The sequence below is a fragment of the Electrona antarctica genome (assembly GCF_951216825.1).
Source record: "Electrona antarctica genome assembly, chromosome: 15".
Classification (NCBI taxonomy): domain Eukaryota; kingdom Metazoa; phylum Chordata; class Actinopteri; order Myctophiformes; family Myctophidae; genus Electrona; species Electrona antarctica.
The window spans coordinates 45,913,673-45,939,164 of NC_136796.1; the positions used below are offsets into that span (position 1 = coordinate 45,913,673).

The window sequence follows — 25,492 nt, forward strand, 5'->3', positions numbered from 1 at the left end:
GTGTTGTTGTTGGAATCCTACCGGCATTCTATGAATACATGGCACTATAAGGCCTGATTTACACTGGCAGCCAAATGTAGCCTGAATCAGATCTGTGTCACTTCAAGATAGAAATCCCATTTGCTTAAATAAGTCTAAATGCAGACAGGTCACATGGAATCCGATTTCTTCAAATGTGACTTGAGTCACATCCAGAGTTTGGTTTCAAATCTGATTTAAATCCGATCTGAGGAGATCTGTCTCAGTCTGAATGCAACGTCCAGATGAAGCGACCCGAGTCGCATATCACACTGTCCAAACGTCACTTGCAGCGCGACCCGAGCGCTACTGACGTGACTACGTCATTACAGAGCGCGAGTATTTTAATTTAAGTAAACAAACAAGAGAGAGAGAGAGAAAAACAACCTGTTGACTGTTTATTATGCACCTACTGTACACATGCAACAGTTCAGGTACGCGAGTCCTCACTAAAGGCCAAGAAAGTACCTTAGGTCATATCACTGCAGTTCTCAGATATTTACACTGGCTCGACCATCTGTCAAAGAAGTTATTTAAAAATACGGTTTATAGGGCCAAAATACATTTTCTTATCTTCTGCTTTTGTTATGAAATATGATCCTGACCTCATGAGGTCATGGATAGGTCTGCTTTCTGTCAGAACTAAACATTCTGACAGACATTCTGTCAGAACTAAACATTCTGACAGACATTCTGTCGGAACTAAACATTCTGACAGACATTCTGTCAGAATGTCTGTCACTCCACGTGACGCTCCATCTCTGTCCTTTCGGCACTGCCGGTAAACTGCCGGTAACTGCCGGTTAACAGCCGGGGAAACTGGGGGGGGGGGGGGGGGGGGGGATTAGGACACTCGACTGCCGCTCGCTTCCGCGGCAGTGCGTTGGTCCGACATGCGTTGCGTCGTGCTTGCGGTTAGCGTTAGGGTTTAGGGTTTGGAAAATGGGGTAGAGTGTCGGACTGAAACACTACCGCCTGCCGCGATTGTTCCGCAGCTGAAAATGCTCTCTCTCCGTCTTTTAATGAATGAGGTTTTTTGCACAGGTTTTTTCATGTGGAACGTTTGGTTGTTAATGCTCTTAATGATAAATCTCTTCGAATTGCCTTGTTGAAATGTTCTATGCAGGTAAACTTCAGGACATTTCAGTGATATAAATTGCGTTTTGTTTTTCTCCTTTTTTTTTCGCCTTTATTTTATATATTTTATGGAGGGACAGACAGTAGGCTGACAGGAAATGGGGAGAGAGATGGGGGGGAAGACATGCAGTAAAGGTCGTCGGGATCGGGAGTCGAACCCGTGGCACACTGCCAGACTGGATTACCAGCCAAGGTGCCTGGACCACTGAGCCACGGCCCAGACCTTGTTTTTCTCCTTTAAACCACGTATACCCAATACACATGGAGTTCCCCAGAGGTATATAATAGGCGGCCAACTTTCCCCCCCCCCTCTACACCAAATATCTTCGTCGAGAATAGCTGAACGAGTCCACAACATTATGTCACACTGTGACACGTGAATAGGGATGCTAGGGTTCAAGTGGTTCATTCAGTAGAACAGCAGAGACAGAGATCTATGCTTTCTATGGCATATAGGTCAGAGACATGAGACTAATTACTGTAATTAGAGCGACAGAGAGGAGTGTGTGTGTGTGTGTGTGTGTGTGTACCGTACACACACACACGCACACACACACGTACACAGTGTACGTGCGTGCGTGGTGCAGACGATCAGAAATCGACGTTTGCGCAACTGTATGCCGAATTGAAGTGGGAGTTTTTTTTTTATCCCTGGAAATAAAAACTTCTGGGTTTCCGAGGCTAGAAGACATACAGTACAACAAAGGTCTCCAGCTATAATTGGGGCCAATTAACAGTTCTACTGCGAAACACGCGTTACCCACTATTTAATCAAATATATTCTACGCTGCCGAGATTGTTTTATTATCTTTAGAGCATACGCTGAAGTATTTGGGCTTTTGATCCGTGAAAATCCGGCGAAGAATGGTCCGTCGGCATGTTATGATCATCCACACCAGCGGCCATTACAATGCGCTACAGGATCCGCCTCTGTGAGGCATTGTAGTCCAAACAAACCCCCCCGTCCACTTCAATTTCCCAGAAGCCCTAGCAGCCCAGATGATGACTTGATTTCCGGTTTCGTCATCATAACGTGACGGCCTCGTCATCAGGTAAATAAATCCGCCGTTTCTTTTTAATTATTTAAAAACAGTGAATTAAACACATTAAACAAATAGCGGGAATGTCGTATTACGCGCGGTGGAACCCTGGAGTAAACAATTAGCGGCCGTCAAACTGTTAATGCACTTTGCAGTTCTATTCTTACCAGAAGCCTTTTATCCAGGTTGGCCTTCCTCAGAGCCGAGGTGACAGAATTGGCATCTTTCTCTGCTATCCACGCTTTGAACAACTTCACCGCAAACGATGCAGAGATCCCTGAGAAGGTACATTGAAAATAATAATATTGATGAATATTCAACCAAATATGAAGAACGAAACCATGATTGGTGTAAAAGTCAAGAGGGACAACGGACGAGAGAGAGAGAGAAAGAGAGAGAGAAAGAGAGAGAGAAAGAGAGAAAGAGAGACAGACAGACAGACAGACAGACAGACAGACAGACAGACAGACAGACAGACAGACAGACAGACAGACAGACAGACAGACAGACAGACGAGACCGAGGCTAAGCAGTCTTTCCTGTCTAGACGTAAGAGGATAAAATGATAGATTTGTGATCGGCGTCGTCTGCGGCCCACAGTCCAGGCCAGCAACACATGAAAGCTACATTTCTCATTTCAACCCCCAGGAGAAGTTTCACTCTCTCTCTCTCTTTTTTTCTCGTGCTTCTTCTATCCCACCTCTCCTATTATCCGCTAACCCCCACGGAAAATGGGAGAAGGGAGAGGAGCAAACAGGAGGGATAAGGATGTATCACTACCACATATGGCATCATTCTGCCTCCCTCCCTCCCACTCCTCTCCTCTTATTAACTTTGCATCAAGAGGGAAAGTTGAGATGAGCACTGTTATGTCACGCACGCACGCGCACACACACACACACACACACACACACACACACACACACACACACACACACACACACACACACACACACACCCCTACCTTCCTTGACGACATTGTCGCTGAAGAGGCTGCTGAGGATGGGCGGCGCCACCGTCCCATTGGCCAGCAGGATGCCGGACAGCATGGCCAGCTTGGTCTGCTCCGACTCACTAAACGCTTTCAGGAAGAGCAGCAGCTACACAGGAAGTGACACGTGCAGACAGGAAGGGACAGGCATGAGGGTGAGAGGGCTGGTGCTGAGAGAGAGAGAGAGAGAGAGAGAGAGAGAGAGAGAGAGAGAGAGAGAGAGAGAGAGAGAGAGAGAGAGAGAGAGAGAGAGTGTGTGTGTGTGTGTGTGTGTGTGTGTGTGTGTGTGTGTGTGTGTGTGTGTGTGTGTGTGTGTTAGGGTTGCCACCTTTGAGATCTTGAAATAAGGAACTCTTATATGACCACGCGGCGAAGCAGCACCGTTATCGGGTTATCGGATCACATCGACTAACTGGCCTTGGAACGCCTCAGGATCCCCCAGGAGGAAGTTACTAATGTTGCCCTGGAGAGGGAAGTCTGGGGCTCTCTGGTGGAGCCGTTTCCCCCGTGACCCGACTACGGATAAGCGGTTGAAGCTGGATGGATCAGGGACGGATTAACCCCCATGAGGGCCCCTGAGCCGTGCGCACAAATTTGTTGTGTTTTTTTATGTTTTTATCATCTTTTTGACTTAAATGTAACAAAATCAATGGCCAATTTCAGGGCCTCAAACCCAGTACCACGAGGTCCAGTTTCCTCAAAGGGCCCCTAACAGCCAAGGACCCCTGGGCCCCGGTCCCACTGGCCCAATGGCTAATTTGGCCCTGGGATGGATGGATGATTTCACATAACTAGGGTTGATTCAACCCAACACAACTGTTATGAAGTAGCCTATTCTGTTTATAACAACATAAGAGTTCTGATTCTGAATCTGAGTTGTTCTTTAAATATTTAATTAAATTGATTCATTTATATTAAATACATGTTTATTTATTAGACTTTATTAATAAACAATCAACCATAATAGTCTACTGAAATAGTTTGGCTATATGCCCACATCAGCAGCCATTGGCTATTGCATGGGCAGGACAATATAAATACTACTGATTGACAATTGACATCTTATAAAAACACAGATTATCACATACCGAATCGATCTCAGGGGCAGTTTCAGTCATGAAGAACTGTGACACTTGTTGTTGTGTGTTCTGTGATCACTGTTGATCCCTGAAGCATGCCGTTTGCTATCAAACAGTCCCCCATGCGCCACAGAAAACATACAACATACTTTGCAATTTGCTTTATATTAATCTCCCGTGACGCTGTCAAGCCAGGGATTTGCCTCTTCCCTGCACTCACGTCTATATTTTATAAGGCGTTTTCTTTTTTGAGACGGACGCGGTGGAGAATCAGCTGTTGTAGAATCAGCTGTTGTAGAACTTCTAGTACTAGACATTTTAAACAGCGCGGTGTGGCCGGCCGACGAGACAGGCACTGGATTCGGCACGTCGCCACGGTGCAATTGAGAGCAACAGCAGATCACACCGCACACAATCAGATCGGCAGCCACGGGGAGGTTTTTGTCACAACAATGGTCTTTACCTTTTTGATTTCTTCTTCAAACGCCTTCTCCAGGTACTTATATCTCCTTATAAGCTTATGGAACACCTGTGAAGATCAAGAGACAAATAGAGACACAACTAGAAAAAGTGCCCTTCTGGGCACAGGTCTCCACCAGGAGGATAGGACTGTGTGAGATGTTTGGCAAAATGTTTAGGAGTAATATAAACATGTTTGTTTTTTGCAACAGTTTTCTTCATTTTGTTGAGGAACACAAATCAACCTGTTGGTGGCGCTATAACAGGCCAATGTGAAAAGGGTGGGATATATTCCTCAGCCTAGTAAGAAAATGTGTGAAAGATTTCACGTAAATTGCATGCTGCGTTCATGATTTGAGGCTTTTGTTCAAAATCTTGCAAACTGTGAAAGCCAATTATAGCCAATTAGGATGGAATATGAAATATCGGACAGATCCGACTTGAGCACATGACCATAGAGATAATGTGTAACGATTTGTGAGATTTTTGGACAGAATCTGGAGGAGTAATATCAAAAAATGTGTTTTACAAAAGTCGGCCTCCTGGTGGCGCTATAAAAGGCAGATGCGGAAAATGCAGGTCAAAGGTTTGTCCTTGGCCTCTAGGGAGTGTGCATGCAACGTTTCACACAGATCGGTGCAGTTTTAGGTAAAAATGTGAAAAGCTGCCTCATGGTGGCGCTATAACAGGCCGTTCTGGAAAATGTGGGGCAGAGGTTCATCGTTGCCATCCAGGGAGTGTGTGTGCAAAGTTTGGCATCGACCAGGTTAACGGTGCCGGAGATTAGCTGGTAACGGACGGACGGAAGGAAGGAAGGACGGACGGACGGACACACACACACACACACACACGGACGGAGTGCAAAACATACTCTCTCCCCATGCCTTCGGCCTGGTGGAGACAATTAGTGACAACAATATCCACCTATTGGGGCGCCCGCTGGCCTAGCGGTCCAGGCGCATCTTGCCACATAATAGGCTCTGGACTGACGGCGCGTTGCGTGTTTGAGTCCCGTTCATGACGACCTTTGCTGCGTGTCTCTCCCTCTTTCCTGTCCATCTTCACACTATGTGGCTTTCGCCTTTATTTTATATTTTTGAGTGGTGCAAACCACTCCAACAACCAGCTTTGTCTGTATGTTTGTGTACCTGTGTACGTGTCCGTGTACCTGTGTACGTGTCCGTGCACAGGTGAGCATGGTTACCATGGTCACTGACATTATGTCAGACCACAGCTGATCAGGCTATATAAGACCTTGCACCACTCAGTTCACACGGGTGTGACAGACAGGAAATGGGGAGAGATGGGGGGGGTTGACATGCAGTAAAGGCCGTCGGGATCGGGAGTCGAACCCGCGGCACACTGCCAGACTGGATTACCAGCCAATGTGCCTGGACCACTGAGCCACGGCCCAGGCCAATATCCAGTTATTTAACACGAAACCAAATGCCACCATGTGAGATGGTACGGTCCATATGCCCCAATATGAAATTTATAATTTAGGCATTTAGCAGACGATCTTAATCCAGAGCGATTTACAGCAAGCAAGAACACCACATATAGTAATACATCAAATACATACAAATAGTCATCAAGAATCATACATAAGCTAAGAACCTAACAGTGGAATGTCTATATAATGAAACTATGAAATGAAATGAAATGAAATGATTACTATATTTACCCAGGGTATCTGGGCTAAGCTCAAGAACTTGTTTCCAGCCAGGCCCTGCTCATAGAACATTTCATCGTAGTGGTTCAATGCCTTGTTCAAGGGCACTTCAGCGGTGGTAATTTTAACGTGTCGGACCGCTGATTCGAACTGGCGACCTTCCGGTATCAAGACCGCTCCGCAGTCCGTTCGGCCACCGCTGCCACAAATGCATATGCATATATTATACACTAGTATAGAGTGTTATGTCTACATAAAATGCTATCTAAGTTACATAAGTGGAGCCTTTGCGTACGCCTGTACAGTACATGCCAGGATTGGGTCTCAAAAGCAGGGATTTATGAAAAGACTAAAGAGGATAATTAACAACAAAAACTCCTACAATATTTTCTCCAGAAAGGGGGAGGGGCACATTTGAATTTAGAAAGTTGCCATGCTTTTTGTTCTTGCTTAATGTAAGTCGCTCTGGATTAAGAGCGTCTGCTAAATGCCTAAATTGTAAATTGTAAAGTTGTCACATAAAATAAATTAAACGTAAAAGTGTACTTTCAACTGGAAGGCACTGTTGAGCCGTGAAATGATTTATGGATGACTTGCTTCTTGTCTATGAATTGATGGACTATTGAATTCTGATTGGAAGCCTTAATATTTTTTTGTCTAAAAGGGAGTTTGTGGACATTTAAAAAGTGAGGCATTAAATAAATCTGCCCAGTGGAAAAAGGGGGCATTAAAACAATTTCAAAGTGTGAATAGCTGAATTCCGTTGAAAAAAGAAGAAATAGGCCCCGCACTCATAGCCACGATGCTGGTAGTTTAATATTAACGGAAACCAACGTTTCGACCTGTAAGGTCTTCTTCAGGGAATGTCTTTCCCTGAAGAAGACCTTAGAGGTCTTGCAGCCTTTTTCTCCTTTTTTCCTGGTTCATCGTCCTTAGGGCTTAGGCCACCTCATTGATATTGGTGTGCGCCCTTCTCCTGCCTATTCATCAATTTAGCTGAATTCCATTCACACACAAACGGCAGAGGCAACCATGATGCAAGGCATCACTATGCCCAATCATCAGGAGCAGTTAGTTGTTCTTGCTTGCTCAAAGATATTTTGACACACAGCCAAGATGGCAGAACCAGGAACCCGCGGCTCTTTTCATTCCAAGAGAGCCCCAATACCTCCAGGGCCATTTCATCAGAAAGCCCCTTCTGGAGTATACCTGAGCATAGAGGCGTAGAGGCTTTCCTCAGTGGTGAACACACATTATACCAGTGATTCCCAACCTGTGTGCCGCGGCACTTTAGTGTGCCGTTTGATATGTCCAGGTGTGCCGTCTGATTTGACAGAAAGTAACACTAACCCTCCCCCGAAAGCAATATTATAGCTACTGGGCTGCAGGCTTCCTATTGTTGCGTCATTGTTGTTGTCACACGTCTAACCATTAGATGTGCGATAACAACAACGACGGAACAATAGACTCTAACGACCCTCGGCCATTGAAATGTTAATGCTAGAGATGCATCCAGAACAAGACGCTACATTTCGCTCCCTCCAGAAAGACACCACCAGAACCCGACAGCAGCACACACAGTGCCGCCGGGTCACCTGCATCTGACGACGGCACAGCCAGTGGCCCCTCCCCGCCGGGGGGAACAACAACAACGGCGACTACTACCAACGCAACGCCTACAAAGAAAGCCACTTGCACTGGCTTCACGTTTACTGGGGATACAACTAACCAGATTCCGCTGTGCATCGTTTGTGGATTCAAGTTTGCATTTCAAGCGTCACCTTGATACCAACCATGATCAACTCGCTACAAAAGACACAAACATTTTCGTGAGTTTGAAAGAAAAAAAGGAGAAAGACACAGCGAGGCAGGCAAGTCTCTTGATACGCAGTACCACTAATACTTCTGAAAAAGGTTTGGAATTAAGCTACCAAATCGCAGAGATGTTGGCAAAGTTAAAAATGCCACATACATTGGCAGAAACAGTAATAGCCACTTCATTCAAACTCGCGGGGGTGTGGGCTTGGTGGGACCAGATGCTGCAAAGGAATTAGCAAATGTGCCACTCTCAAATAACACAATTGGCCGACGCATTGAAGACATGTCTGCATGCAGACATCGAGTGTAAAATTTGGTGGATGAATCAACAGATAGCCTATAAGTGGACACGCACAGCTGTTGGCAAACGTGAGATTCATTGATTGTGACACAGATGGTGACTTCAGAGAGATTTACCTGTTTTGCAAACAACTGCCTGGAAATACAACCATAAAAAAAATCATATTTTTATCAAATATTTTTTTTTTTTGTACAGAAGTACTCAAGTTTAAGACCATTGTATTGTGGCCAAATATTTTTGTTCTTGTTTTTGCAACTCTTTTTTAATTTAAAAGTATTACTTTGCATTGACAAATTGAACATGTGTGTGTGCTATATTTTGTATACGTTTTCAAAAATAAATTGGTGAAACTGAGGCACTGTCTCTTGTCCTTTCCTTTCTCTTTAAAGTTATTTGGCGAGTACTGTCATGTGTGTTTCATGGAGACAACCTATATCTCCATATATGGAGACATCCTAGCTCCATATATGGAGACATCCTATAGCTCCATATATGGAGACATCCTATATCTCCATATATGGAGACATCCTATATCTCCATATATGGAGACAACAGCGATATCCAGCGCTGACATCAGACTAGTGTAGAAACCTCCATATATGGATATACACGCCTGGCATCATCATGGTGACATCATTCTCAGTTGGCTGGGCATCGTCATCATGACACGCATCTAGTGAACCATATATAAGAAGAATCTGAAGAGGTTTTGTGGGGGATCGCGACTACACTGCTCAGCGAGATCTCAAATCATGAGAATGTACAGGACCCAAGCAAGACTCAGGACTCAAGACACCGTTCTCAAGCCAGGGGCTGAAGTCACGATGACCAGGGGGCTTGCCTCGGGTGAGTGACGGGGAGAGAGTGACGGGGATTGTGGGTTAGGTGTAAAACGCAAGGTTTCATAGTTAACACCTTGGAGGCCCGGAACTATTTAATCCATTTCATCTATGTGCCCATCATTTATAGCGCACGGACCACTTTGTGTGCATGTCTGTGTAGCAGATAACAATAGCCACACCACTCTAGAGTCGATCGACAACAACGGGAGGTAATATAAATATATCGCGACTAGCGACTGGACCGCGAAAGGCCGTCAAACACAGGATCTTTTTTCAGAATTAGACGGGATGATTTAGATCGGGAGTTATGATCGTTTTAAGATTTTCGTTTTCGTCAGCTAAACAGGCAGGGGACATTTTCGATGACGTGTCACTTTTTGACACGTCATCGGATCGGGCAACAAGCGCTCCTAGGCTCTAGAGCAGGGTTCCCTAATAGGCGGGCCATTTGCGGCCCGCGGAGCGCCCCCTTGTGGCCCCTGGAAGAATTTAAAAAAAACAAAAGTTTTTTGTTTTGTTTTCGGGGGGTGTCCCAGATATAAATGGCATTAAAAAGGGGTCAGTAGCCTATGCATGTCAAACTGGGCACCCCCTCAAGGACCACTGGTGGTCCCCAGACCACTGGTTGAGAACAATTTTTAATTAATTAATGAAAAAATAAAAAACCCAATTTTTCGCCCGTGCAGACTCGGCCCCCAGCCTGGTTCCCTAGTCAAAATATGGCCCTTGAGGAAAATGTATTGGGAACCCAGCTCTAGAGCGATGCGAACGATTTTGTTATCATTAATCTCCGTCCTATTTATCAATCTCCGGCTTGGGCACTTGACCATGACCTTGAACTTGACGGAGAACTCCGCCCCGGGCCTCCAAGGTGTTAACTGCGACCTCCAGTCGCAATAACAAAGTAGAGTAATTAACCCATTTTGACGATTTTTCTAAAATAGCAGACCTACAAGCTCCTAGCGCGCCACTCGGTGGCGCGCTATGAGCTTGTAGATCTGCTATTTTTCAATAGCTAAAGCATAACACCAAAAGGGGTTCCCGCCCAAAATGGGTTAAACATTAGGTTACGTATAAAGGTAACCCCTGTTTTATAACAAAGTTGATTAATTAAACATCAGGTTACGTAGGTAACCTCTGTTTTATAACAAACTAGATTCATTGCACTTTGGCAGCCGGCTGTCTTGAGCCGCGTCCTGAGGAACTGACCCACGAGGGCCCTGTCCATGAGCGGCATGCCCTCGAGGCCACCCGACGAGAGGGAGGGGGAGAGAGAGAGAGAGAGAGAGAGAGAGAGAGAGATGCACATCGTCAGTCAGTCAGTCAATCTGTGTCTGGCAGTTGCTGCCGACGTCCTACGTTTAGACCATTATCAGTTGGTAATAATACAACACAGCTTGCGTAGAGGGTTGGAAATAGATTAAAGAAGAAAGAACAGTTACCCCAGTTACCCCTATTTTTTTGTTGAGTGGTGTAAACCACTCCTACAACTGGCTTTTGTGTGCATAAAAAAATGACCATGGTTGCTATGTTCAAAATAATTTCTGACGTAATTAAATCACACCCGGGTGAACTGGATGACCGTAGCAACCGTGGTCATTTTCTCTGCACAGAAAAAGCCAGTTGTGAAATCACATCCGGGTGTGATTTCATTACGTCAGATCAGAGCTGATCAGGCTACATAATACCTTACATTACATTACATTACATTACATTACAGTCATTTAGCAGACGCTTTTATCCAAAGCGACTTACAATAAGTGTATTCAACATAGGTAGGGAACAAAAACTACTAATCACCAGAAGTCTTTAGTGCATTTTCTGCAAAAACAAGCAACCAAGAGTATACCTAGCGCTAAGGTAAAAGTGCAATATATCAGCTACCTATTTCCTTAACCGGATGAGACAAAATAGCTAAATCAAATGAGCATGAGCTAAAACAATTAAGTGTATCGACTAAACAAGATCCAATAAGCAATACAACAATAGAAAACAAACGTTCGTACAACTAGTTAACAACAAGTAGGTCAGGCAGAGAGGAAGGGTAGTGTTTCCTGAAGAGGTGGGTTTTCAACCTGCGGCGAAATATGGGCAGTGACTCTGCTGTCCTAACATCAGTGGGGAGTTCATTCCACCACTGTGGGGCCAGAACAGAAAAGAGTCGTGACCGTGTGGATCGGCCAGAAGGACCCTTGAGTGACGAGGCAATCAGTCGCCCCGAGGTGGCAGACCGAAGTGGTCGGGCAGGGGTGTAGGCATCGACCATAGCCCGGAGATAGGAAGGAGCTGTTCCTTTCACTGCCCTATAGGCTAACACCAGGGTTTTGAACTGGATGCGGGCCGCTACGGGGAGCCAGTGTAGAGAACGGAGAAGGATGGTTGTGTGGGAGAACTTGGGGCGGTTGAACACCAGACGAGCCGCAGCTTTCTGAACAAGCTCCAGAGGTCTGATGGCAGATGCCGGAGCACCAGCAAGGAGGGAGTTGCAGTAGTCCAGGCGGGAGATGACGAGAGCCTGGATGAGCACCTGGGCTGCCTTCTCCGTGAGGAAGGGGCGAATCCTCCTGATGTTGTAGAGGAGGAATCTGCAGGACCTTGTCACTGATGCGATGTTTGCCGAGAACGTCAGTTGATCGTCCAGGGTCACACCCAGATTTTTCGCAGTCCGAGTTGAGGTCACCACAGCATTATCAATGGTGATGGCCATGTCTCGGTGCGGACAGCCCTTCCCCGGGAGGAACATCAGCTCGGTCTTGTCCAGGTTGAGCTTCAGGTGGTTTGTCGACATCCACGCCGAGATGTCAGCCAGACAAGCAGCAATGCGTGCCTCCACTTGGGTATCAGAGGGGGGGAATGAGAGGATCAGCTGGGTGTCATCGGCATAGCAGTGGTAGGAAAAGCCATGGGAGTGGATGACAGCACCCAGAGATGTAGTGTAGAGAGAGAAAAGAAGAGGACCCAGAACCGAGCCTTGGGGAACCCCAGTTGTGAGCCTGTGTGGTTCTGACACAGACCCTCTCAGCATCACCTGGTAGGAGCGACCCGTCAGGTAGGATGCAAACAGGGAGAGTGCAGAGCCTGAGACACCCATCCCCTCGAGGGTGGAGAGGAGGATCTGATGGTTCACCGTGTCGAACGCTGCAGACAGGTCCAGGAGTATCAGGACGGAGGAGAGAGAGTTCGCTCTAGCGGCATGGAGCGACTCCGTCACTGCCAGCAGGGCAGTCTCTGTCGAGTGACCCACTTTGAAACCAGACTGGTTGGAGTCCAGGAGGTTGTTCTGGTGGAGATAGGAGGACAGTTGTTTAAAGACAGCACGTTCGAGAGTTTTAGATAGGAAGGATAGAAGGGAAACCGGTCTGTAGTTCTTGATCTCAGAGGGGTCAAGTGTCGGTTTCTTCAGGAGGGGGGTGACTCTGGCAGTCTTGAAAGTAGAGGGAAAGTAGCCAGATGTCAGAGAGGTGTTAATAAGGTGGGTTAAGAAGGGAAGAAGTTCAGGTGCAATAGACTGCAACAGAGTGGTTGGGACCGGGTCCAGAGAGCATGAGGTGGGGCGACTAGAGGTAACAAGGAGAAGGACCTCGTTAGGGGAGAGGGGAGAGAAGTGGGACAGAGAGGGGATGGGGGGGGGAAGAGGAGTAGATGAAGGTAGAGAGGGGGGGGTGGCAGGCAGACGGGTGTGGGCAGTGCGCAGGGCACCAGCCGGGGGAGGAGGGAAGGAGGATCGGATATCGTTCACCTTCTTGTCAAAGAAGTTGGCGAAATCGTCAGGGAGGAGGGACGAGGAGGGAGGAGGGGGTGGTGGTTGTAGGAGAGAGGAGAAAGTTTCAAAGAGTTTTTTAGGGTTGGAAGCAGAAGCCTGAATTTTAGTGCAGAAAAAAGCAGCTTTAGCAGCTGATAGAGAGGAGGAAAAAGTAGAAATGAGAGATTGGAAGGTGAGAAGGTCCTCCGGGAGGTTGCCCTTTCTCCATTTGCGCTCAGCCGCTCTCAGGCTCCGTCTCTCAGTCCGCACTGAGTCTGACAACCAGGGGGCAGGTGGAGTTTGGCGTGCAGGCCTGGTGGTGAGGGGACAGAGATGGTCGAGAGAAGAGGATAGAGTAGAGAAAAGAAGATCTGTGGCGGTATCAGGGGATAGAAGAGCAAAGGATTACCTTATTTCATTACGTCAGACATTACGTCAGACCACAGCTGATCATGCTATATAAAACCTTACACCACTCAGTTCACACGGGTGTGATTTTTTTATTTAAGTTCCGTTGAGTTTAGTCATTCCTTTCATTTTCACAGAAGGTAACAGACATTGGCATTGCCTTTGCATGGGTGATATGGTTTCAGTGTGGCTGCTGTTTCACACCCAGGCCGCTAGAGGGCGCCTGCGGTTTTGGGATCATTATATGCTACCTTCCTGCGGAGATTTCTCAGAATAAATCCAGCAGTGAAAAGAGCGACATATAAACAGAGCCTGTTGTCTTTTCTTATACATTCTACAGGTTAGTAAAACGAATATAATGATCAGAATACGAATGATATCAATGTTAAACATGTATGTGTTGTAAAGGTTTGAACTAAGTTCATGTATTGTCTCAAGGAAATACGTTTTGAGGAGTTTTGTACAACACTGCAGGTTTGTGCTGCCTAGCTAGGTGGCTAGTTGGTAGCTAGGTGGTAAACGTGTCCCATACTAATACTGGTGTTACTGTTAGTATGTTATTGTCACATGGTGGACAGACACTAAAGCATAAATGGTAAACCATTATTGTGAATGCAGCCAGTAATGTGTTCAGCAATGTGTTAATCATTCTGTGAGGAATTAATGCTGTTACTGTACCAAATGTGTTTATTTTGAGAGAACATAACATTTTTGGTTATATAAGAACAAGGAAACGTGACAAATGAGGTTTATTGCATAAAAGACAAAAGCTGTTTTCTTATTTGTGTTTTGGTAATGTATTCACATGAATACAGTACAACTAAGTGCCTTCATTGTTTTCTAAATGAGAAACTGGTTTGGAGAGAAAGCATTGTACATTTTGGGTCATGTGTATTTTTGTTTGATAAATACTGCACTGTATTTATTGGTAATACTGGGAAGGAATTTCTGTGTTAAATGTGTTCAAGTGGCCAAGCCAGAAATGTAATATATGAAGTGATTGTTATGTCATATCATTTTGATATTTGAAATGGAGAGAATAAATCCAGCAGTGAAAAGAGCGACATATAAACAGAGCCTGTTGTCTTTTCTTATACATTCTACAGACTCTGGTTACCCGCCCTCTGACCCCTAGCGGAGGCGGGCAACACTTGCATGTTATTTAAAAACATTTTATTCATGTCTTTTCCTCTCTCCTCATTCTCCATCCCAGATGTCTTTCCTGCCGGAGAGAAGCCCTACTACGCCTGTGACCAATGTGGGACTAGATTCAGCCTGAAGAGTAATCTGAAAGTTCACCAGAGAATTCACACTGGAGAGAAGCCCTACGCCTGTGACCAGTGTGACTCTAGGTTCAACCAGAGCTGTATTCTCAAATGTCACCAGAGAATGCATACAGGAGACAAGCCCTACCACGGTGACCAGTGTGGGGAACGGTTCAAGCAGAGCGGTCATCTCAAATGTCACCAGAGAATGCATACAGGAGAGAAGCCCTACGCCTGTGACCAGTGTCGGGGACGGTTCAGCAGGAACGTTGCTCTCAAACTTCACCAGAGAATGCATACAGGAGAGAATAACTACGTCTGTGACCAGTGTTGGAAACGGTTCAGCAACAGCAGTCAGCTCAAACGTCACCAGAGAATGCATACAGGAGAGAAGCCCTACGCTTGCGACCAGTGTGAGAAACGGTTCAGCAGGAACGATGCTCTCAAACTTCACCAGAGAATGCATACAGGAGAGAAGCCCTACCACTGTGACCAGTGTGGGGAACGGTTTAGTGAAAGTGCAACTCTCAAACTTCACCAGAGAATTCATACAGGAGAGAAGCCCCACGCTTGTGACCAGTGTGGGAAACGGTTCAGCAGGAAGAATACTCTCAAAATTCACCAGAGAATTCATACAGGAGAGAAGCCCTACGGCTGTGACCAGTGTGGGGAACGGTTTAGTGAAAGTAATGGTCTCAAATTTCACCGGAGAATTCATACAGGAGAGAAGCCCTACGGCTGTGACCAGTGTGGGAAACGGTTCAGACAGAGCAGTACTCTCAAAAACCACCAAATAAGTCATACAATGTTAAAGCCATACCACTGTGACCAATGTGGGAAATGGTTCAGCATGAGCAGTCATCTCAAACGTCACCAGAGAACTCATACAGGAGAGAAGCCATACCACTGTGACCAGTGTGGGGAATGGTTCAGCATGAACAGTCATCTCAAAAGTCACCAGAGAATTCATACAGGAGAGAAGCCCTATGACTGTGACCAGTGTGGGTCTAGGTTCAGCGACATCGATCATCTCAAACGTCACCAGAGAATGCATACAGGAGAGAAGCCCTACGACTGTGACCAGTGTGGGACTAGGTTCAGCGACAGCAGTAATCTGAGAAATCACCAGAGAATTCATACAGGAGAGAAGCCCCACGTCTGTGACCAGTGTGGGAAACGGTTCAGCCAGAGCAGTACTCTCAAACATCACCAGAGAACTCATACAGGAGAGAAGCCCTATGCCTGTGACCAGTGTGACTCTAGGTTCAACCAGAGCGGTCATCTCAAACGTCACCAGAGAACTCATACAGGAGAGAAGCCCTACGCCTGTGACCAGTGTGACTCTAGGTTCAGCATGAGCAGTCATCTCAAACATCACCAGAGAACTCATACAGGAGAGAAGCCCTACGCCTGTGACCAGTGTGACTCTAGGTTCAGCATGAGCAGTAATCTCAAACGTCACCAAAGAACTCATACAGGACTCTCTAAAGATGTCATGTAGTCAGAGAGCAGGTATCACTGGTGTAGCTGATCTACAACTCCCTCGTGACACACTGTGAGCTTGCAGATCAGCTATTTGCGCTGGTTAAAACATGTACAGTAAAGGCGTTTATGTCCAGAAGGGGTTAAGTGGCTTTTAAAAAAGGCAAGCCATGATAATTCTGGCTAATGGCAATTTAGAGCTAGATAGATAGATACGACGTATATAGGGACAGCACTGCTGGCATGGCAAAACAAATGAAAATAAAAATCGTTATTTAAAGTCCTATTGAGCTCGAACAAAAACATCAACATCTTAATTGGTTCTGTTTTACTTCTCTGTGAGCCGATCAATGGCAATCAACGACAATGGCGGACTACAGTGGGGTCCCATATCATTCTTCCTCAATCTCAAAATGGTCTCTATGGGTCCCCAGAGGTACCTCTGTTAGACACACCCACAGACACACCCCCAGATTCTCAGCCACACCCACAGGTTTATTTTAATATGCGGAGTGGCTATTCAACCTCCAGGTGGCTTCAACCCATGATGAGCAGAGCTGCAGTCTTAGCTTCTAGCAATATGCAGTGGTGGAAAAAGTATCACATTTTGTACTTGAGTAAAAGTATCAATACTGCAATATAGAAATACATTGAAATACATACTGTTACAAGTAACAGGTATTCAACATTTACTTGAGTAAAAGTACAAAAGTATTGTTTTCAAAGTGTACTTAAAGTACCAAAAGTAGAAAGTACTCATTGTGCAGAATGTCCCATTTTAAGTAATTACACTGGAATCACAGGGACAGATGTCCTATTAACAGGCCCTCGTCAGTCTCTGCTATGCTTAAAGGGATAGTTCAGATTTTTTGAACTTAAGGTGGCCTTACACTAGCCGATAATCGGGCATTTTTTGACGCTCGGGGGGTGCCCGACTCAATCGATCTGCTCGGGGCCGCTCAAAGCGCGATCGGGATCGGCCCGATCAACATCAAGAATGTTTGATATTTGCTCTGCCCCGCTCCGATTATCCTGTAGTGTGTGGTGCTATCAGATTTCAGATTGAAAAAAATCGGCTAGTGTAAGGCCACCTTTAAGTTGTATGAAATACTTGCCATTAATATAGTGGTTGCATCTGTATTAATTGATTGCCCGAGTCCCATGGTGGGAGTTCTGCTCTGGTTTTGGTCAATATTAAGTAGTTCCGGTCATTTTGTGGGGGGCACTGGGGCCATGCAGTAAAAGTAAATTAATCCACAAAACTAACGTGATTTGTATTGTTGACCTATTTCTAAAATATTAGCGCGACTTTCCTTCAACTTTGACCCCTCTATCACATGGAACTATTTTTTGGGCGTAGTGATATGGACACAAAAAACATAGTTCTGTGTGATAGAGGGGTAAAAAAAGAACGGAAGTTGCACTAATATTTTAGAAATAGGTCAACAATACAAATGACATTAGTTTTGTGGATTCATTTACTTTTACTGCGTGGCCCCCAGTGCCCACCACAAAATGACCGGAACTACTTGATATTTCACCAAAACCAGAGCAGAACTCCCACCACAGGACTCGGGCAATCAATTAATACAGTTGCAACCACTATATTAATGGCAAGTATTTCATACAACTTAAGTTCAAAAAATCTGAACTATCCCTTTAAGGTCTGCAAAGTCTGCATGAGGACAGAGCTAGCATAATGAATAAACTATTCTCATTTTTGAGGACATAAGTCAGCTTCTGATGACACTGGCCACCAAGTGGCACCAAAGTTCCTAATTGAAAAGGATCATGCTGATCTGAGTAAAATCAGACCAGTCTGATTTGGTTCCAAATACATCTACCAAGTGAGTGGTGCAACAGCGCCCCCTGTTGGTACTAGGGCATTCACTTCTAGTCATTTTTACTAGTTGCCTAGTTCAGTGATTCCCAACCTGTGTGCCGCGGCACTTTAGTGTGCCGTTTGAAATGGCCAGGTGTGCCGTTTGATTTGAAAAAAAGTAGCCTCGGAACCCAGACGTTTTTATTTCCAGGAAGAAAAGTAACCACGACCCTCCCCCGATAGCAATAGATACTGGGCTGCCTGCGGTTGTTGTTGCCCATCCCCACCAGCCTAACGACCCTCGGCCATAGAAATGCTAATGTATGGCTTTGTTTACATGAGGAGATCACCTACTCTCCTGGCACGTACTGTATAAAAAAATGCCTGCTTTTTGCTGTTGTCTTTTAAGCTGACCTACAAGCCCACACTGTGTTGCAAAAGCGGCAGTGATGGGCTTACAAATCGTCAGGGCGGAGCTACATACAGCTGAACTCATGTCGAGAAGTAACGGCAGACGAGTGAGACGACACAAGAGAGAGAAGCAGTAGCCAGGTCCTTCATGTTTCATAACGTTCGCTGTTGTCATATACCGTGAATTCATAATTATATAAGTTTCTCAAACGTAACTTTCAAGTGAACTTTATGGAAACTTTAGGAAGTCTTTCTTGCCTGACTGACGTGAACAAACATGTGTGATTCAGTTCACCGTGTCCAGATTGCGAGCAACACGGGCACACACAACACAGACATGCAGACATGCAGTGACGTCAGAAAGTGACTTTGTGTGTGCAATGTGCACTGCATGCACTTAAACTTTATGGATCATGCGTGACATGATGGAAGCAATTGTATTCACATTGGTAGGTCCGTAAATAAAATATCTAAATATTAAAAATATTTTTGTTAAATAAAACTTTCCATCTTGTGTATATGAGAACAAATATTTTGTTCTGGTTTCAAATACATTGTAGCAGCTGTGCGTGTGTGTGTGTGTGCGTGTGTGTGTGGAAAAAGTATATTAATTATACCCCCCACCCCCCCGTATATCTAGGTGTGCCCTGGGATTTTTTGGCTATGAAAAGTGTGCCCTGGCACAAAAAAGGTTGGGAAACACTGCATTATACAACCGGTCGTTTCGAGGAAGAAATCTGATTCGTTGAAACAGCCTTCTAGCCGTGGTTCAAACGAGCACCACTCCACACCTAATCAAAACAAAGAATTCAGCTGCTCTGTTCTTCCAGAGCGCAGCAAACTCAGTGGCTAGGCTAGCTAGTTTCTTGGGACATTTGTGGTCGTAGTGACAACATCTGTCATTAAAAAAATATGTTTTTTCAGCGATTTTCTTAGTTTTAAAGGGTAACTGTTGTATAATTGCAATATTACACTCGAAAGGGGGTGGTTTAACGTCATTAATGCACGCCTGTGTTGCTTTCGGAACTCGCTCTGCAGGCTCGTTCCTGCAGCATCGCAGGCGTTCATTAATGACGTTAAACCACCCCCTCTCGTGAAATATTGCTTAAGTAGGCCTACCTGAGCATAGAGGCGTAGAGCCGAGTGGCTTTCCTATACCTGAGCATAGAGGCATAGAGCCGAGTGGCTTTCCTATACCTGAGCATAGAGGCGTAGAGCCGAGTGGCTTTCCTATACCTGAGCATAGAGGCATAGAGCCGAGTGGCTTTCCTATACCTGAGCATAGAGGCATAGAGCCGAGTGGCTTTCCTATACCTGAGCATAGAGGCGTAGAGCCGAGTGGCTTTCCTATACCTGAGCATAGAGGCATAGAGCCGAGTGGCTTTCCTATACCTGAGCATAGAGGCATAGAGCCGAGTGGCTTTCCTACCTGAGCATAGAGGCGTAGAGCCGAGTGGCTTTCCTATACCTGAGCATAGAGGCATAGAGCCGAGTGGCTTTCCTATACCTGAGCATAGAGGCGTAGAGCCAAGTGGCTTTCCTATACCTGAGCATAGAGGCGTAGAGCCGAGTGGCTTTCCTACCTGAGCATAGAGGCGTAGAGCCGAGTGGCTTTCCTATACCTGAGCATAGAGGCGTAGAGCCGAGTGGCTTTCCTATACCTGAGCATAGAGGCGTAGAGCCGAGTGGCTTTCCTATACCTGAGCATAGAGGCGTAGAGCCGAGTGGCTTTCCTATACCTGAGCATAGAGGCGTAGAGCCGAGTGGCTTTCCTACCTGAGCATAGAGGCGTAGAGCCGAGTGGCTTTCCTACCTGAGCATAGAGGCGTAGAGCCGAGTGGCTTTCCTATACCTGAGCATAGAGGCGTAGAGCCGAGTGGCTTTCCTACCTGAGCATAGAGGCGTAGAGCCGAGTGGCTTTCCTCAGTGGTGAACACGCAGTAGGCCGTCACCTTGGTCTTGTCGCCCTCGTCGATGCGCGTGCCTCCGGGAGCTGTATGTGGTAGTGAATGTGAGATTGAAAGGTTAAAACAATTTAGGCCTGACGTCAATTAAAAAAAAAAAGTCTTCTATTTTTTTCTGAAATAGGGGGAAGATGAGCCAGCGGGTAAGTTGAACCACCCCCTTTATCTAGAAAACTAGAAAACTGTGTTGCCATGTGACCTTAAATCTAGTAAGCATCCATCATTTACACCTGGCTGTGAAGTTGGGAAGCACATGGGGAAAGTAGAAAACATTATTTTACACAAAAAACAGGTTTTTGTCAGTCAAAGTAACATTTTGACACATCATGTAAAATGACTGTTATACAAAGCAAAATGTACCTAGGTCTAAAATGTAATATCATACACGTTGATGATTTGCCAATGGATAGAACCATGTGAATCATTTAGCAAATACATTGTCTGAAGTAACTTATTCTAGTCAGTTTTCTAAAATGGAGGCTGGGGGTAAAATGAACCAATGTCCGGGGGTAAATTGAGTCAATGGGAATCACTATTCATATTTTTGAGTGGTGCAACCACTCCAACGAACAGCAATGTCCGTTTGTGTGTGACTATGTGTGTGACCAGTACCAATGAGTACCAAAAGTGGCGCTGTTGTGCCAGAAACGGAGAGAGAGAGATAGTGCTGCATGTTACCTGCTAATGAGAGAGAGAGAGAGAGAGGGGGGGGGGGGGGGATTTGCACCACTCGGTTCACACAGGTGTGATTTTTATATTATTAAGTCTTTGCTACTCAAATTATACTGAATGACCTTTAATTTGCATGTATATACTCATTTAAAGGTATATTCAGTGATTTGACTTAATTCAAATATCACTTATTTTTTCTTTTTTTCTGGATAATCCTCCCTACTATAGAGTGTGCTGACCATATAAGGAGTTCCTCCCTGTCCCCAGTGAGCCCCTGGGGTCAAAAAACCCTAGTTTCAGTTTTGGTGGCGGGTGGCAAAACCTTCATCCAATCAGGATGAGTGGGGCCTTCCTCCAATCATGATCGAGTGGGGGCGGGCCTTGGTGCACATGCTGTTGGCCTGTTGCACTTCCCCCCACTGTAGAGCGTGCATGTGCACATTTTGTTACCGGGGCGGACTGGGTGGTTTTCCAAATCACCCAAATCACTGAATGCTCCTTTAAGAGAAGTTTGCAATATTGTATTAACAATATTGCAAATGAATAACAAACTTTATTTAATTGTCTTAATATTGTTTAAATAATAAATAAACACATAAATAAGACTATTTGCAAAAGGGAAAACTGTTATTATATTATTATCGATAAGTGAATACATTATCTGTTCAAGTTTAAGCTTTTAACATTCAAATATCATGTGGTTCAACTTACCCCTCGACTTGGATCAACTTACCCCTTACCTGGGGAAAATTGAGCCATATTACCACTTTTTAAAAAAAAGTTAATATTTTCATGGCCCTGATGCTTACTCATCATTTCAATTGATAGAAGACATCCTGAAATATGTTTAGATCATTAGATTTTACTGCCATCTCATTTTGCCTTGCTTCCAGGACAACTTAAGCAAAAAGTGGTTCATCTTACCCCGTTCTCCCCTACCTAAGTTTCTATATCAGTGGTGCTCAATATTTCAATTGGCCACCGACCCCCATCTGAAAATGTGTCGTCCCCCCCCCCCCCCCCCCAGAAGCAAAGATTCGAGTTAAAACGCTCACTCTGAAAGAATATATATTTTGTTCAAATTAATTTTTTATCAATGAATTTTTTTTTAATTTGTGTGTAGACATTATAGAAACACATCATATGACCACGTTCAAACATACATACCGCTATCGTATCTACTGCTACAGTGATACTATATAACTGTCAACATACTGTAGATTCTGGCTTGACACTTCGTGTACATCAGTGGTTCTCAACCTTTTAAGGCTGTGACCGCCCAAAATAATACTATTTGGACTGGGGACGCCCCACCCTGAAAAGCACTTTGTCAGCCTTCTGATTGGTCCCTGACTGACCAACCAGCAGGCTCGTTCTGCCTTGTGCCGCCCTGGTTCCACCTTGTTTATGTTGAATTTGCTAAAACATCATTTTTGGGAAAAAAACTAAGAACAAACATGATTTGCCCAGTCACCGTGCTGCACCTGTGATGTTCCTTTTTACTGACACCACGTTTAAAAAAAAGAATTGAATGCACAGAATATCAATACGAAGCAACTGAAAAACACGTTATTTCAATGGTAGTGAATGGAGAGAGAGGATTTTTGTCCAACCACGAAACGGCAACCAATGGGTGCGAAGTGGGGCAGAACCATGGGCGGGACTTGACAAAGGGTGAATTGTAGTTGAGGCATTACATTTAGTTTGACTCAGTTCCACACAGATACAGTGAAAATAGCAGATTTACAAGCTCACCTTTTTTCAAAATGTTTGCCTGTTTCTTATATTATTTGACAATTTGCCGAATGTTTGACCAGTTATACCAGTATATATATATATATATATATATATATATATATATATAGTTATAGTTATAGTTATACCAGTATAGTATAATTAGACCAGTACACAGTATTTTTTTTTGTTTTTTTTTTGGCTTTCGCCTTTATTTTATATTTTTTTATGGAGGGACAGACAGTAGGCTGACAGGAAATGGGGAGAGAGATGGGGGGATGACATGCAGTAAAGGCCGTCGGGATCGGGAGTCGAACCCGCGGCACACTGCCAGACTGGATTACCAGCCAAGGTGCCTGGACCGCTGAGCCACGGCCCACAACAGTAGTTTGTTGATTATCTTTGATGCACGAATGGCATTTTTTTATTTTTAAATTGTATCATGTGGGGACCCCGACCCACATGTTGAGAACCACTGCATTTACATTGCAATCTCATTAGGGCAACTTTGCACATTTAATAATAATAATAATAATAATAATAATAATAATAATAATAATAATAATGAATTGCATTGCATTTTTATAGCGCTTTTCCAAGCGCTCAAAACGCTTTACAATGGTTCATTCATTCATTCATACATTGGGAGGTGAAGCTGCGAACAGTCGACGCCAGCGTCCTCACCTCCCACATTCACACACCGACGGTGGCGAGCTCACACCGACCGACTCATTGGAGGCGATGTGGGGTTCAGTGTCTTGCCCAAGTACACTTCCACATGTGGACAGGAGGAGGAGGAGCCGGGATTCGAACCGCCGACCCAGGGATCATTGGACCTCCTGAGCCACAGCCGCCCATTTCTAACCTGTATTCCCATCTTTGTAAGGGGTACTGTACATGTGAAAATTTGAATTCAAACTTCCCAATGTGTGCTGCTGCGTGCGTCTGGAGCATTTTGCTCTCTCAGCAGTGGAAAATCCATACCAGCCCAGCAGGCAAACGACTTGTTTCAACACAAATGGCCAAAGGCCAGGGAACTCTTCTCCCTTCTGGCTCCCAAAACTATGGAATGGACTTCCCATTACAATCAGAACTGCAGCCTCACTCCCAATCTTCCACCGTCTGAAAACCCACCTTTTTAGACTCCACCATGGCCCGTAGCACTTACCCTATACCCCCTTAGATAGCACTTTTTGTAGATAGCATTTGATACAGACTTATAGCATGTTATGTAGACAGCACTAGAATTGCATTGTATGTAGTCATAGCACTTCATAGTACATATGTATAGCATAGTACAGTATATATGTGACTAAATTTGACTGAGGGACTGCCATTGGATTTTTTTTGAATTTTCGTTTTGTCATGTCATATGAAAGCAGGGAATCATAGCTTCAAATTGACATATTGGTTGTTCAGTTTGGCCCAACAGTTTTGGAGATATGGCTTATAGAGTAATGTCTTGCAGAAAACAACGAGTTGAGAAAACAGGCTTGAAAGGTTCACTTCTGTGGTCTCTAACATTACACCTAGCTACATGTTTAAGCATTTATTTCATATTTACATGTCGATTTCAGCTCTGACACTTATTTCAGACATGCTCTAGTATGTGAAGAGTCTGCCTGTGCTATAAACTCATTTTGAAAAAAGTTTTTCTCCTCTGGTGAAAAGCTGGATTTTTCGCGATGGCAGTCTCTCAGTCAAATCTGGTCACATATGTATAGTTTATATCATAGGTATAGTTTCATTATATAGATATTCCACTGTTACGTTCTTAGCTTACACATGTTCATGATAACTACTTTTTATGTATGTGAGGTATTGCCATGCTTTCTGTTCTTGCTTAATGTAAATCGCTCTGGATTAAGAGTGTCTGCTAAATGCCTAAATTGTAATTGTAAATTGTAAGGCGACTGTACTGGTACTACAGTATAGTGATTATATGCGGTTTCTGTTCTTTTATTTACTATAATAACTGGCTCACTAAGAGCCACCACTAATAGTTGTACAGCATGATTTACGTATTCATGTCACCGTAGCTACGTACAGTGCTACGTACAGTAGCTACTGCTGTTAATCTCTTCCCATTTCAATAACAAATAATATAACTATGGGTGGCAATACAGTTCAACCTGCTGCTCGTGGCTTGGGGCTCATGCGATAAGGCCATTATGCACAGGAAACATTTGGACAAACGTAGATTACATTTACCAACAGATGGGACCAACCTTATGACCTTCATGATATTCTTGCTGCTTACAGCGTTATTATCCTGGTTTTGTTTTTGTCCCATTCGTTATCCCAGCTAAAGGCTTATCCTCCATTACGGCCGGGCTCCACCGGGCGCGTCAGCGTCGCGTCTCCGTCACCGTCAGGGAATGTTCCCTTTTTAATCAATGAAGGGTGGCTCCACTGCCCGCGTTGACGGAGACGCGACGCGTGCATTAAAATTGAACCGGTGCGTTTTTTGACGCGACGCGACGGAGACGCAACGCGTCCGGTGGAGCCCTGGCGTTACATTACAGCTACAGTAGCTGATATTTCACAGCCATCCATCGGTATCTTGGTTTTTCTGTAGGAAGCTAGCTGTCCTATTTCTCTTCACATTTTCTATTTCTCTCCACTGCTTTGCTAGT

The 25,492-nt window shown here is 44.8% G+C and overlaps 1 protein-coding gene across 2 annotated transcripts in view; it reads right to left on the bottom strand.

Annotated features, from left to right (window-relative positions):
- The window catches only part of bzw2 (basic leucine zipper and W2 domains 2), a 56,107-nt gene that overhangs the window by 11,270 nt on the left and 19,345 nt on the right, over nucleotides 1–25,492 (bottom strand). The window contains exons 4-7 of one of the 2 annotated variants that reach the window (XM_079523270.1): nucleotides 20,376–20,479; nucleotides 4,728–4,793; nucleotides 3,159–3,294; nucleotides 2,363–2,472 (exon numbers count right to left, since the gene is read on the bottom strand). In XM_079523270.1, the coding sequence (XP_079379396.1) occupies nucleotides 2,363–2,472; nucleotides 3,159–3,294; nucleotides 4,728–4,793; nucleotides 20,376–20,479 (416 nt within the window). Of the gene's footprint in view, nucleotides 1–2,362; nucleotides 2,473–3,158; nucleotides 3,295–4,727; nucleotides 4,794–19,605; nucleotides 19,626–20,375; nucleotides 20,480–25,492 lie in introns of those variants that run through there. The other variant, XM_079523271.1, reaches the window with a different exon arrangement.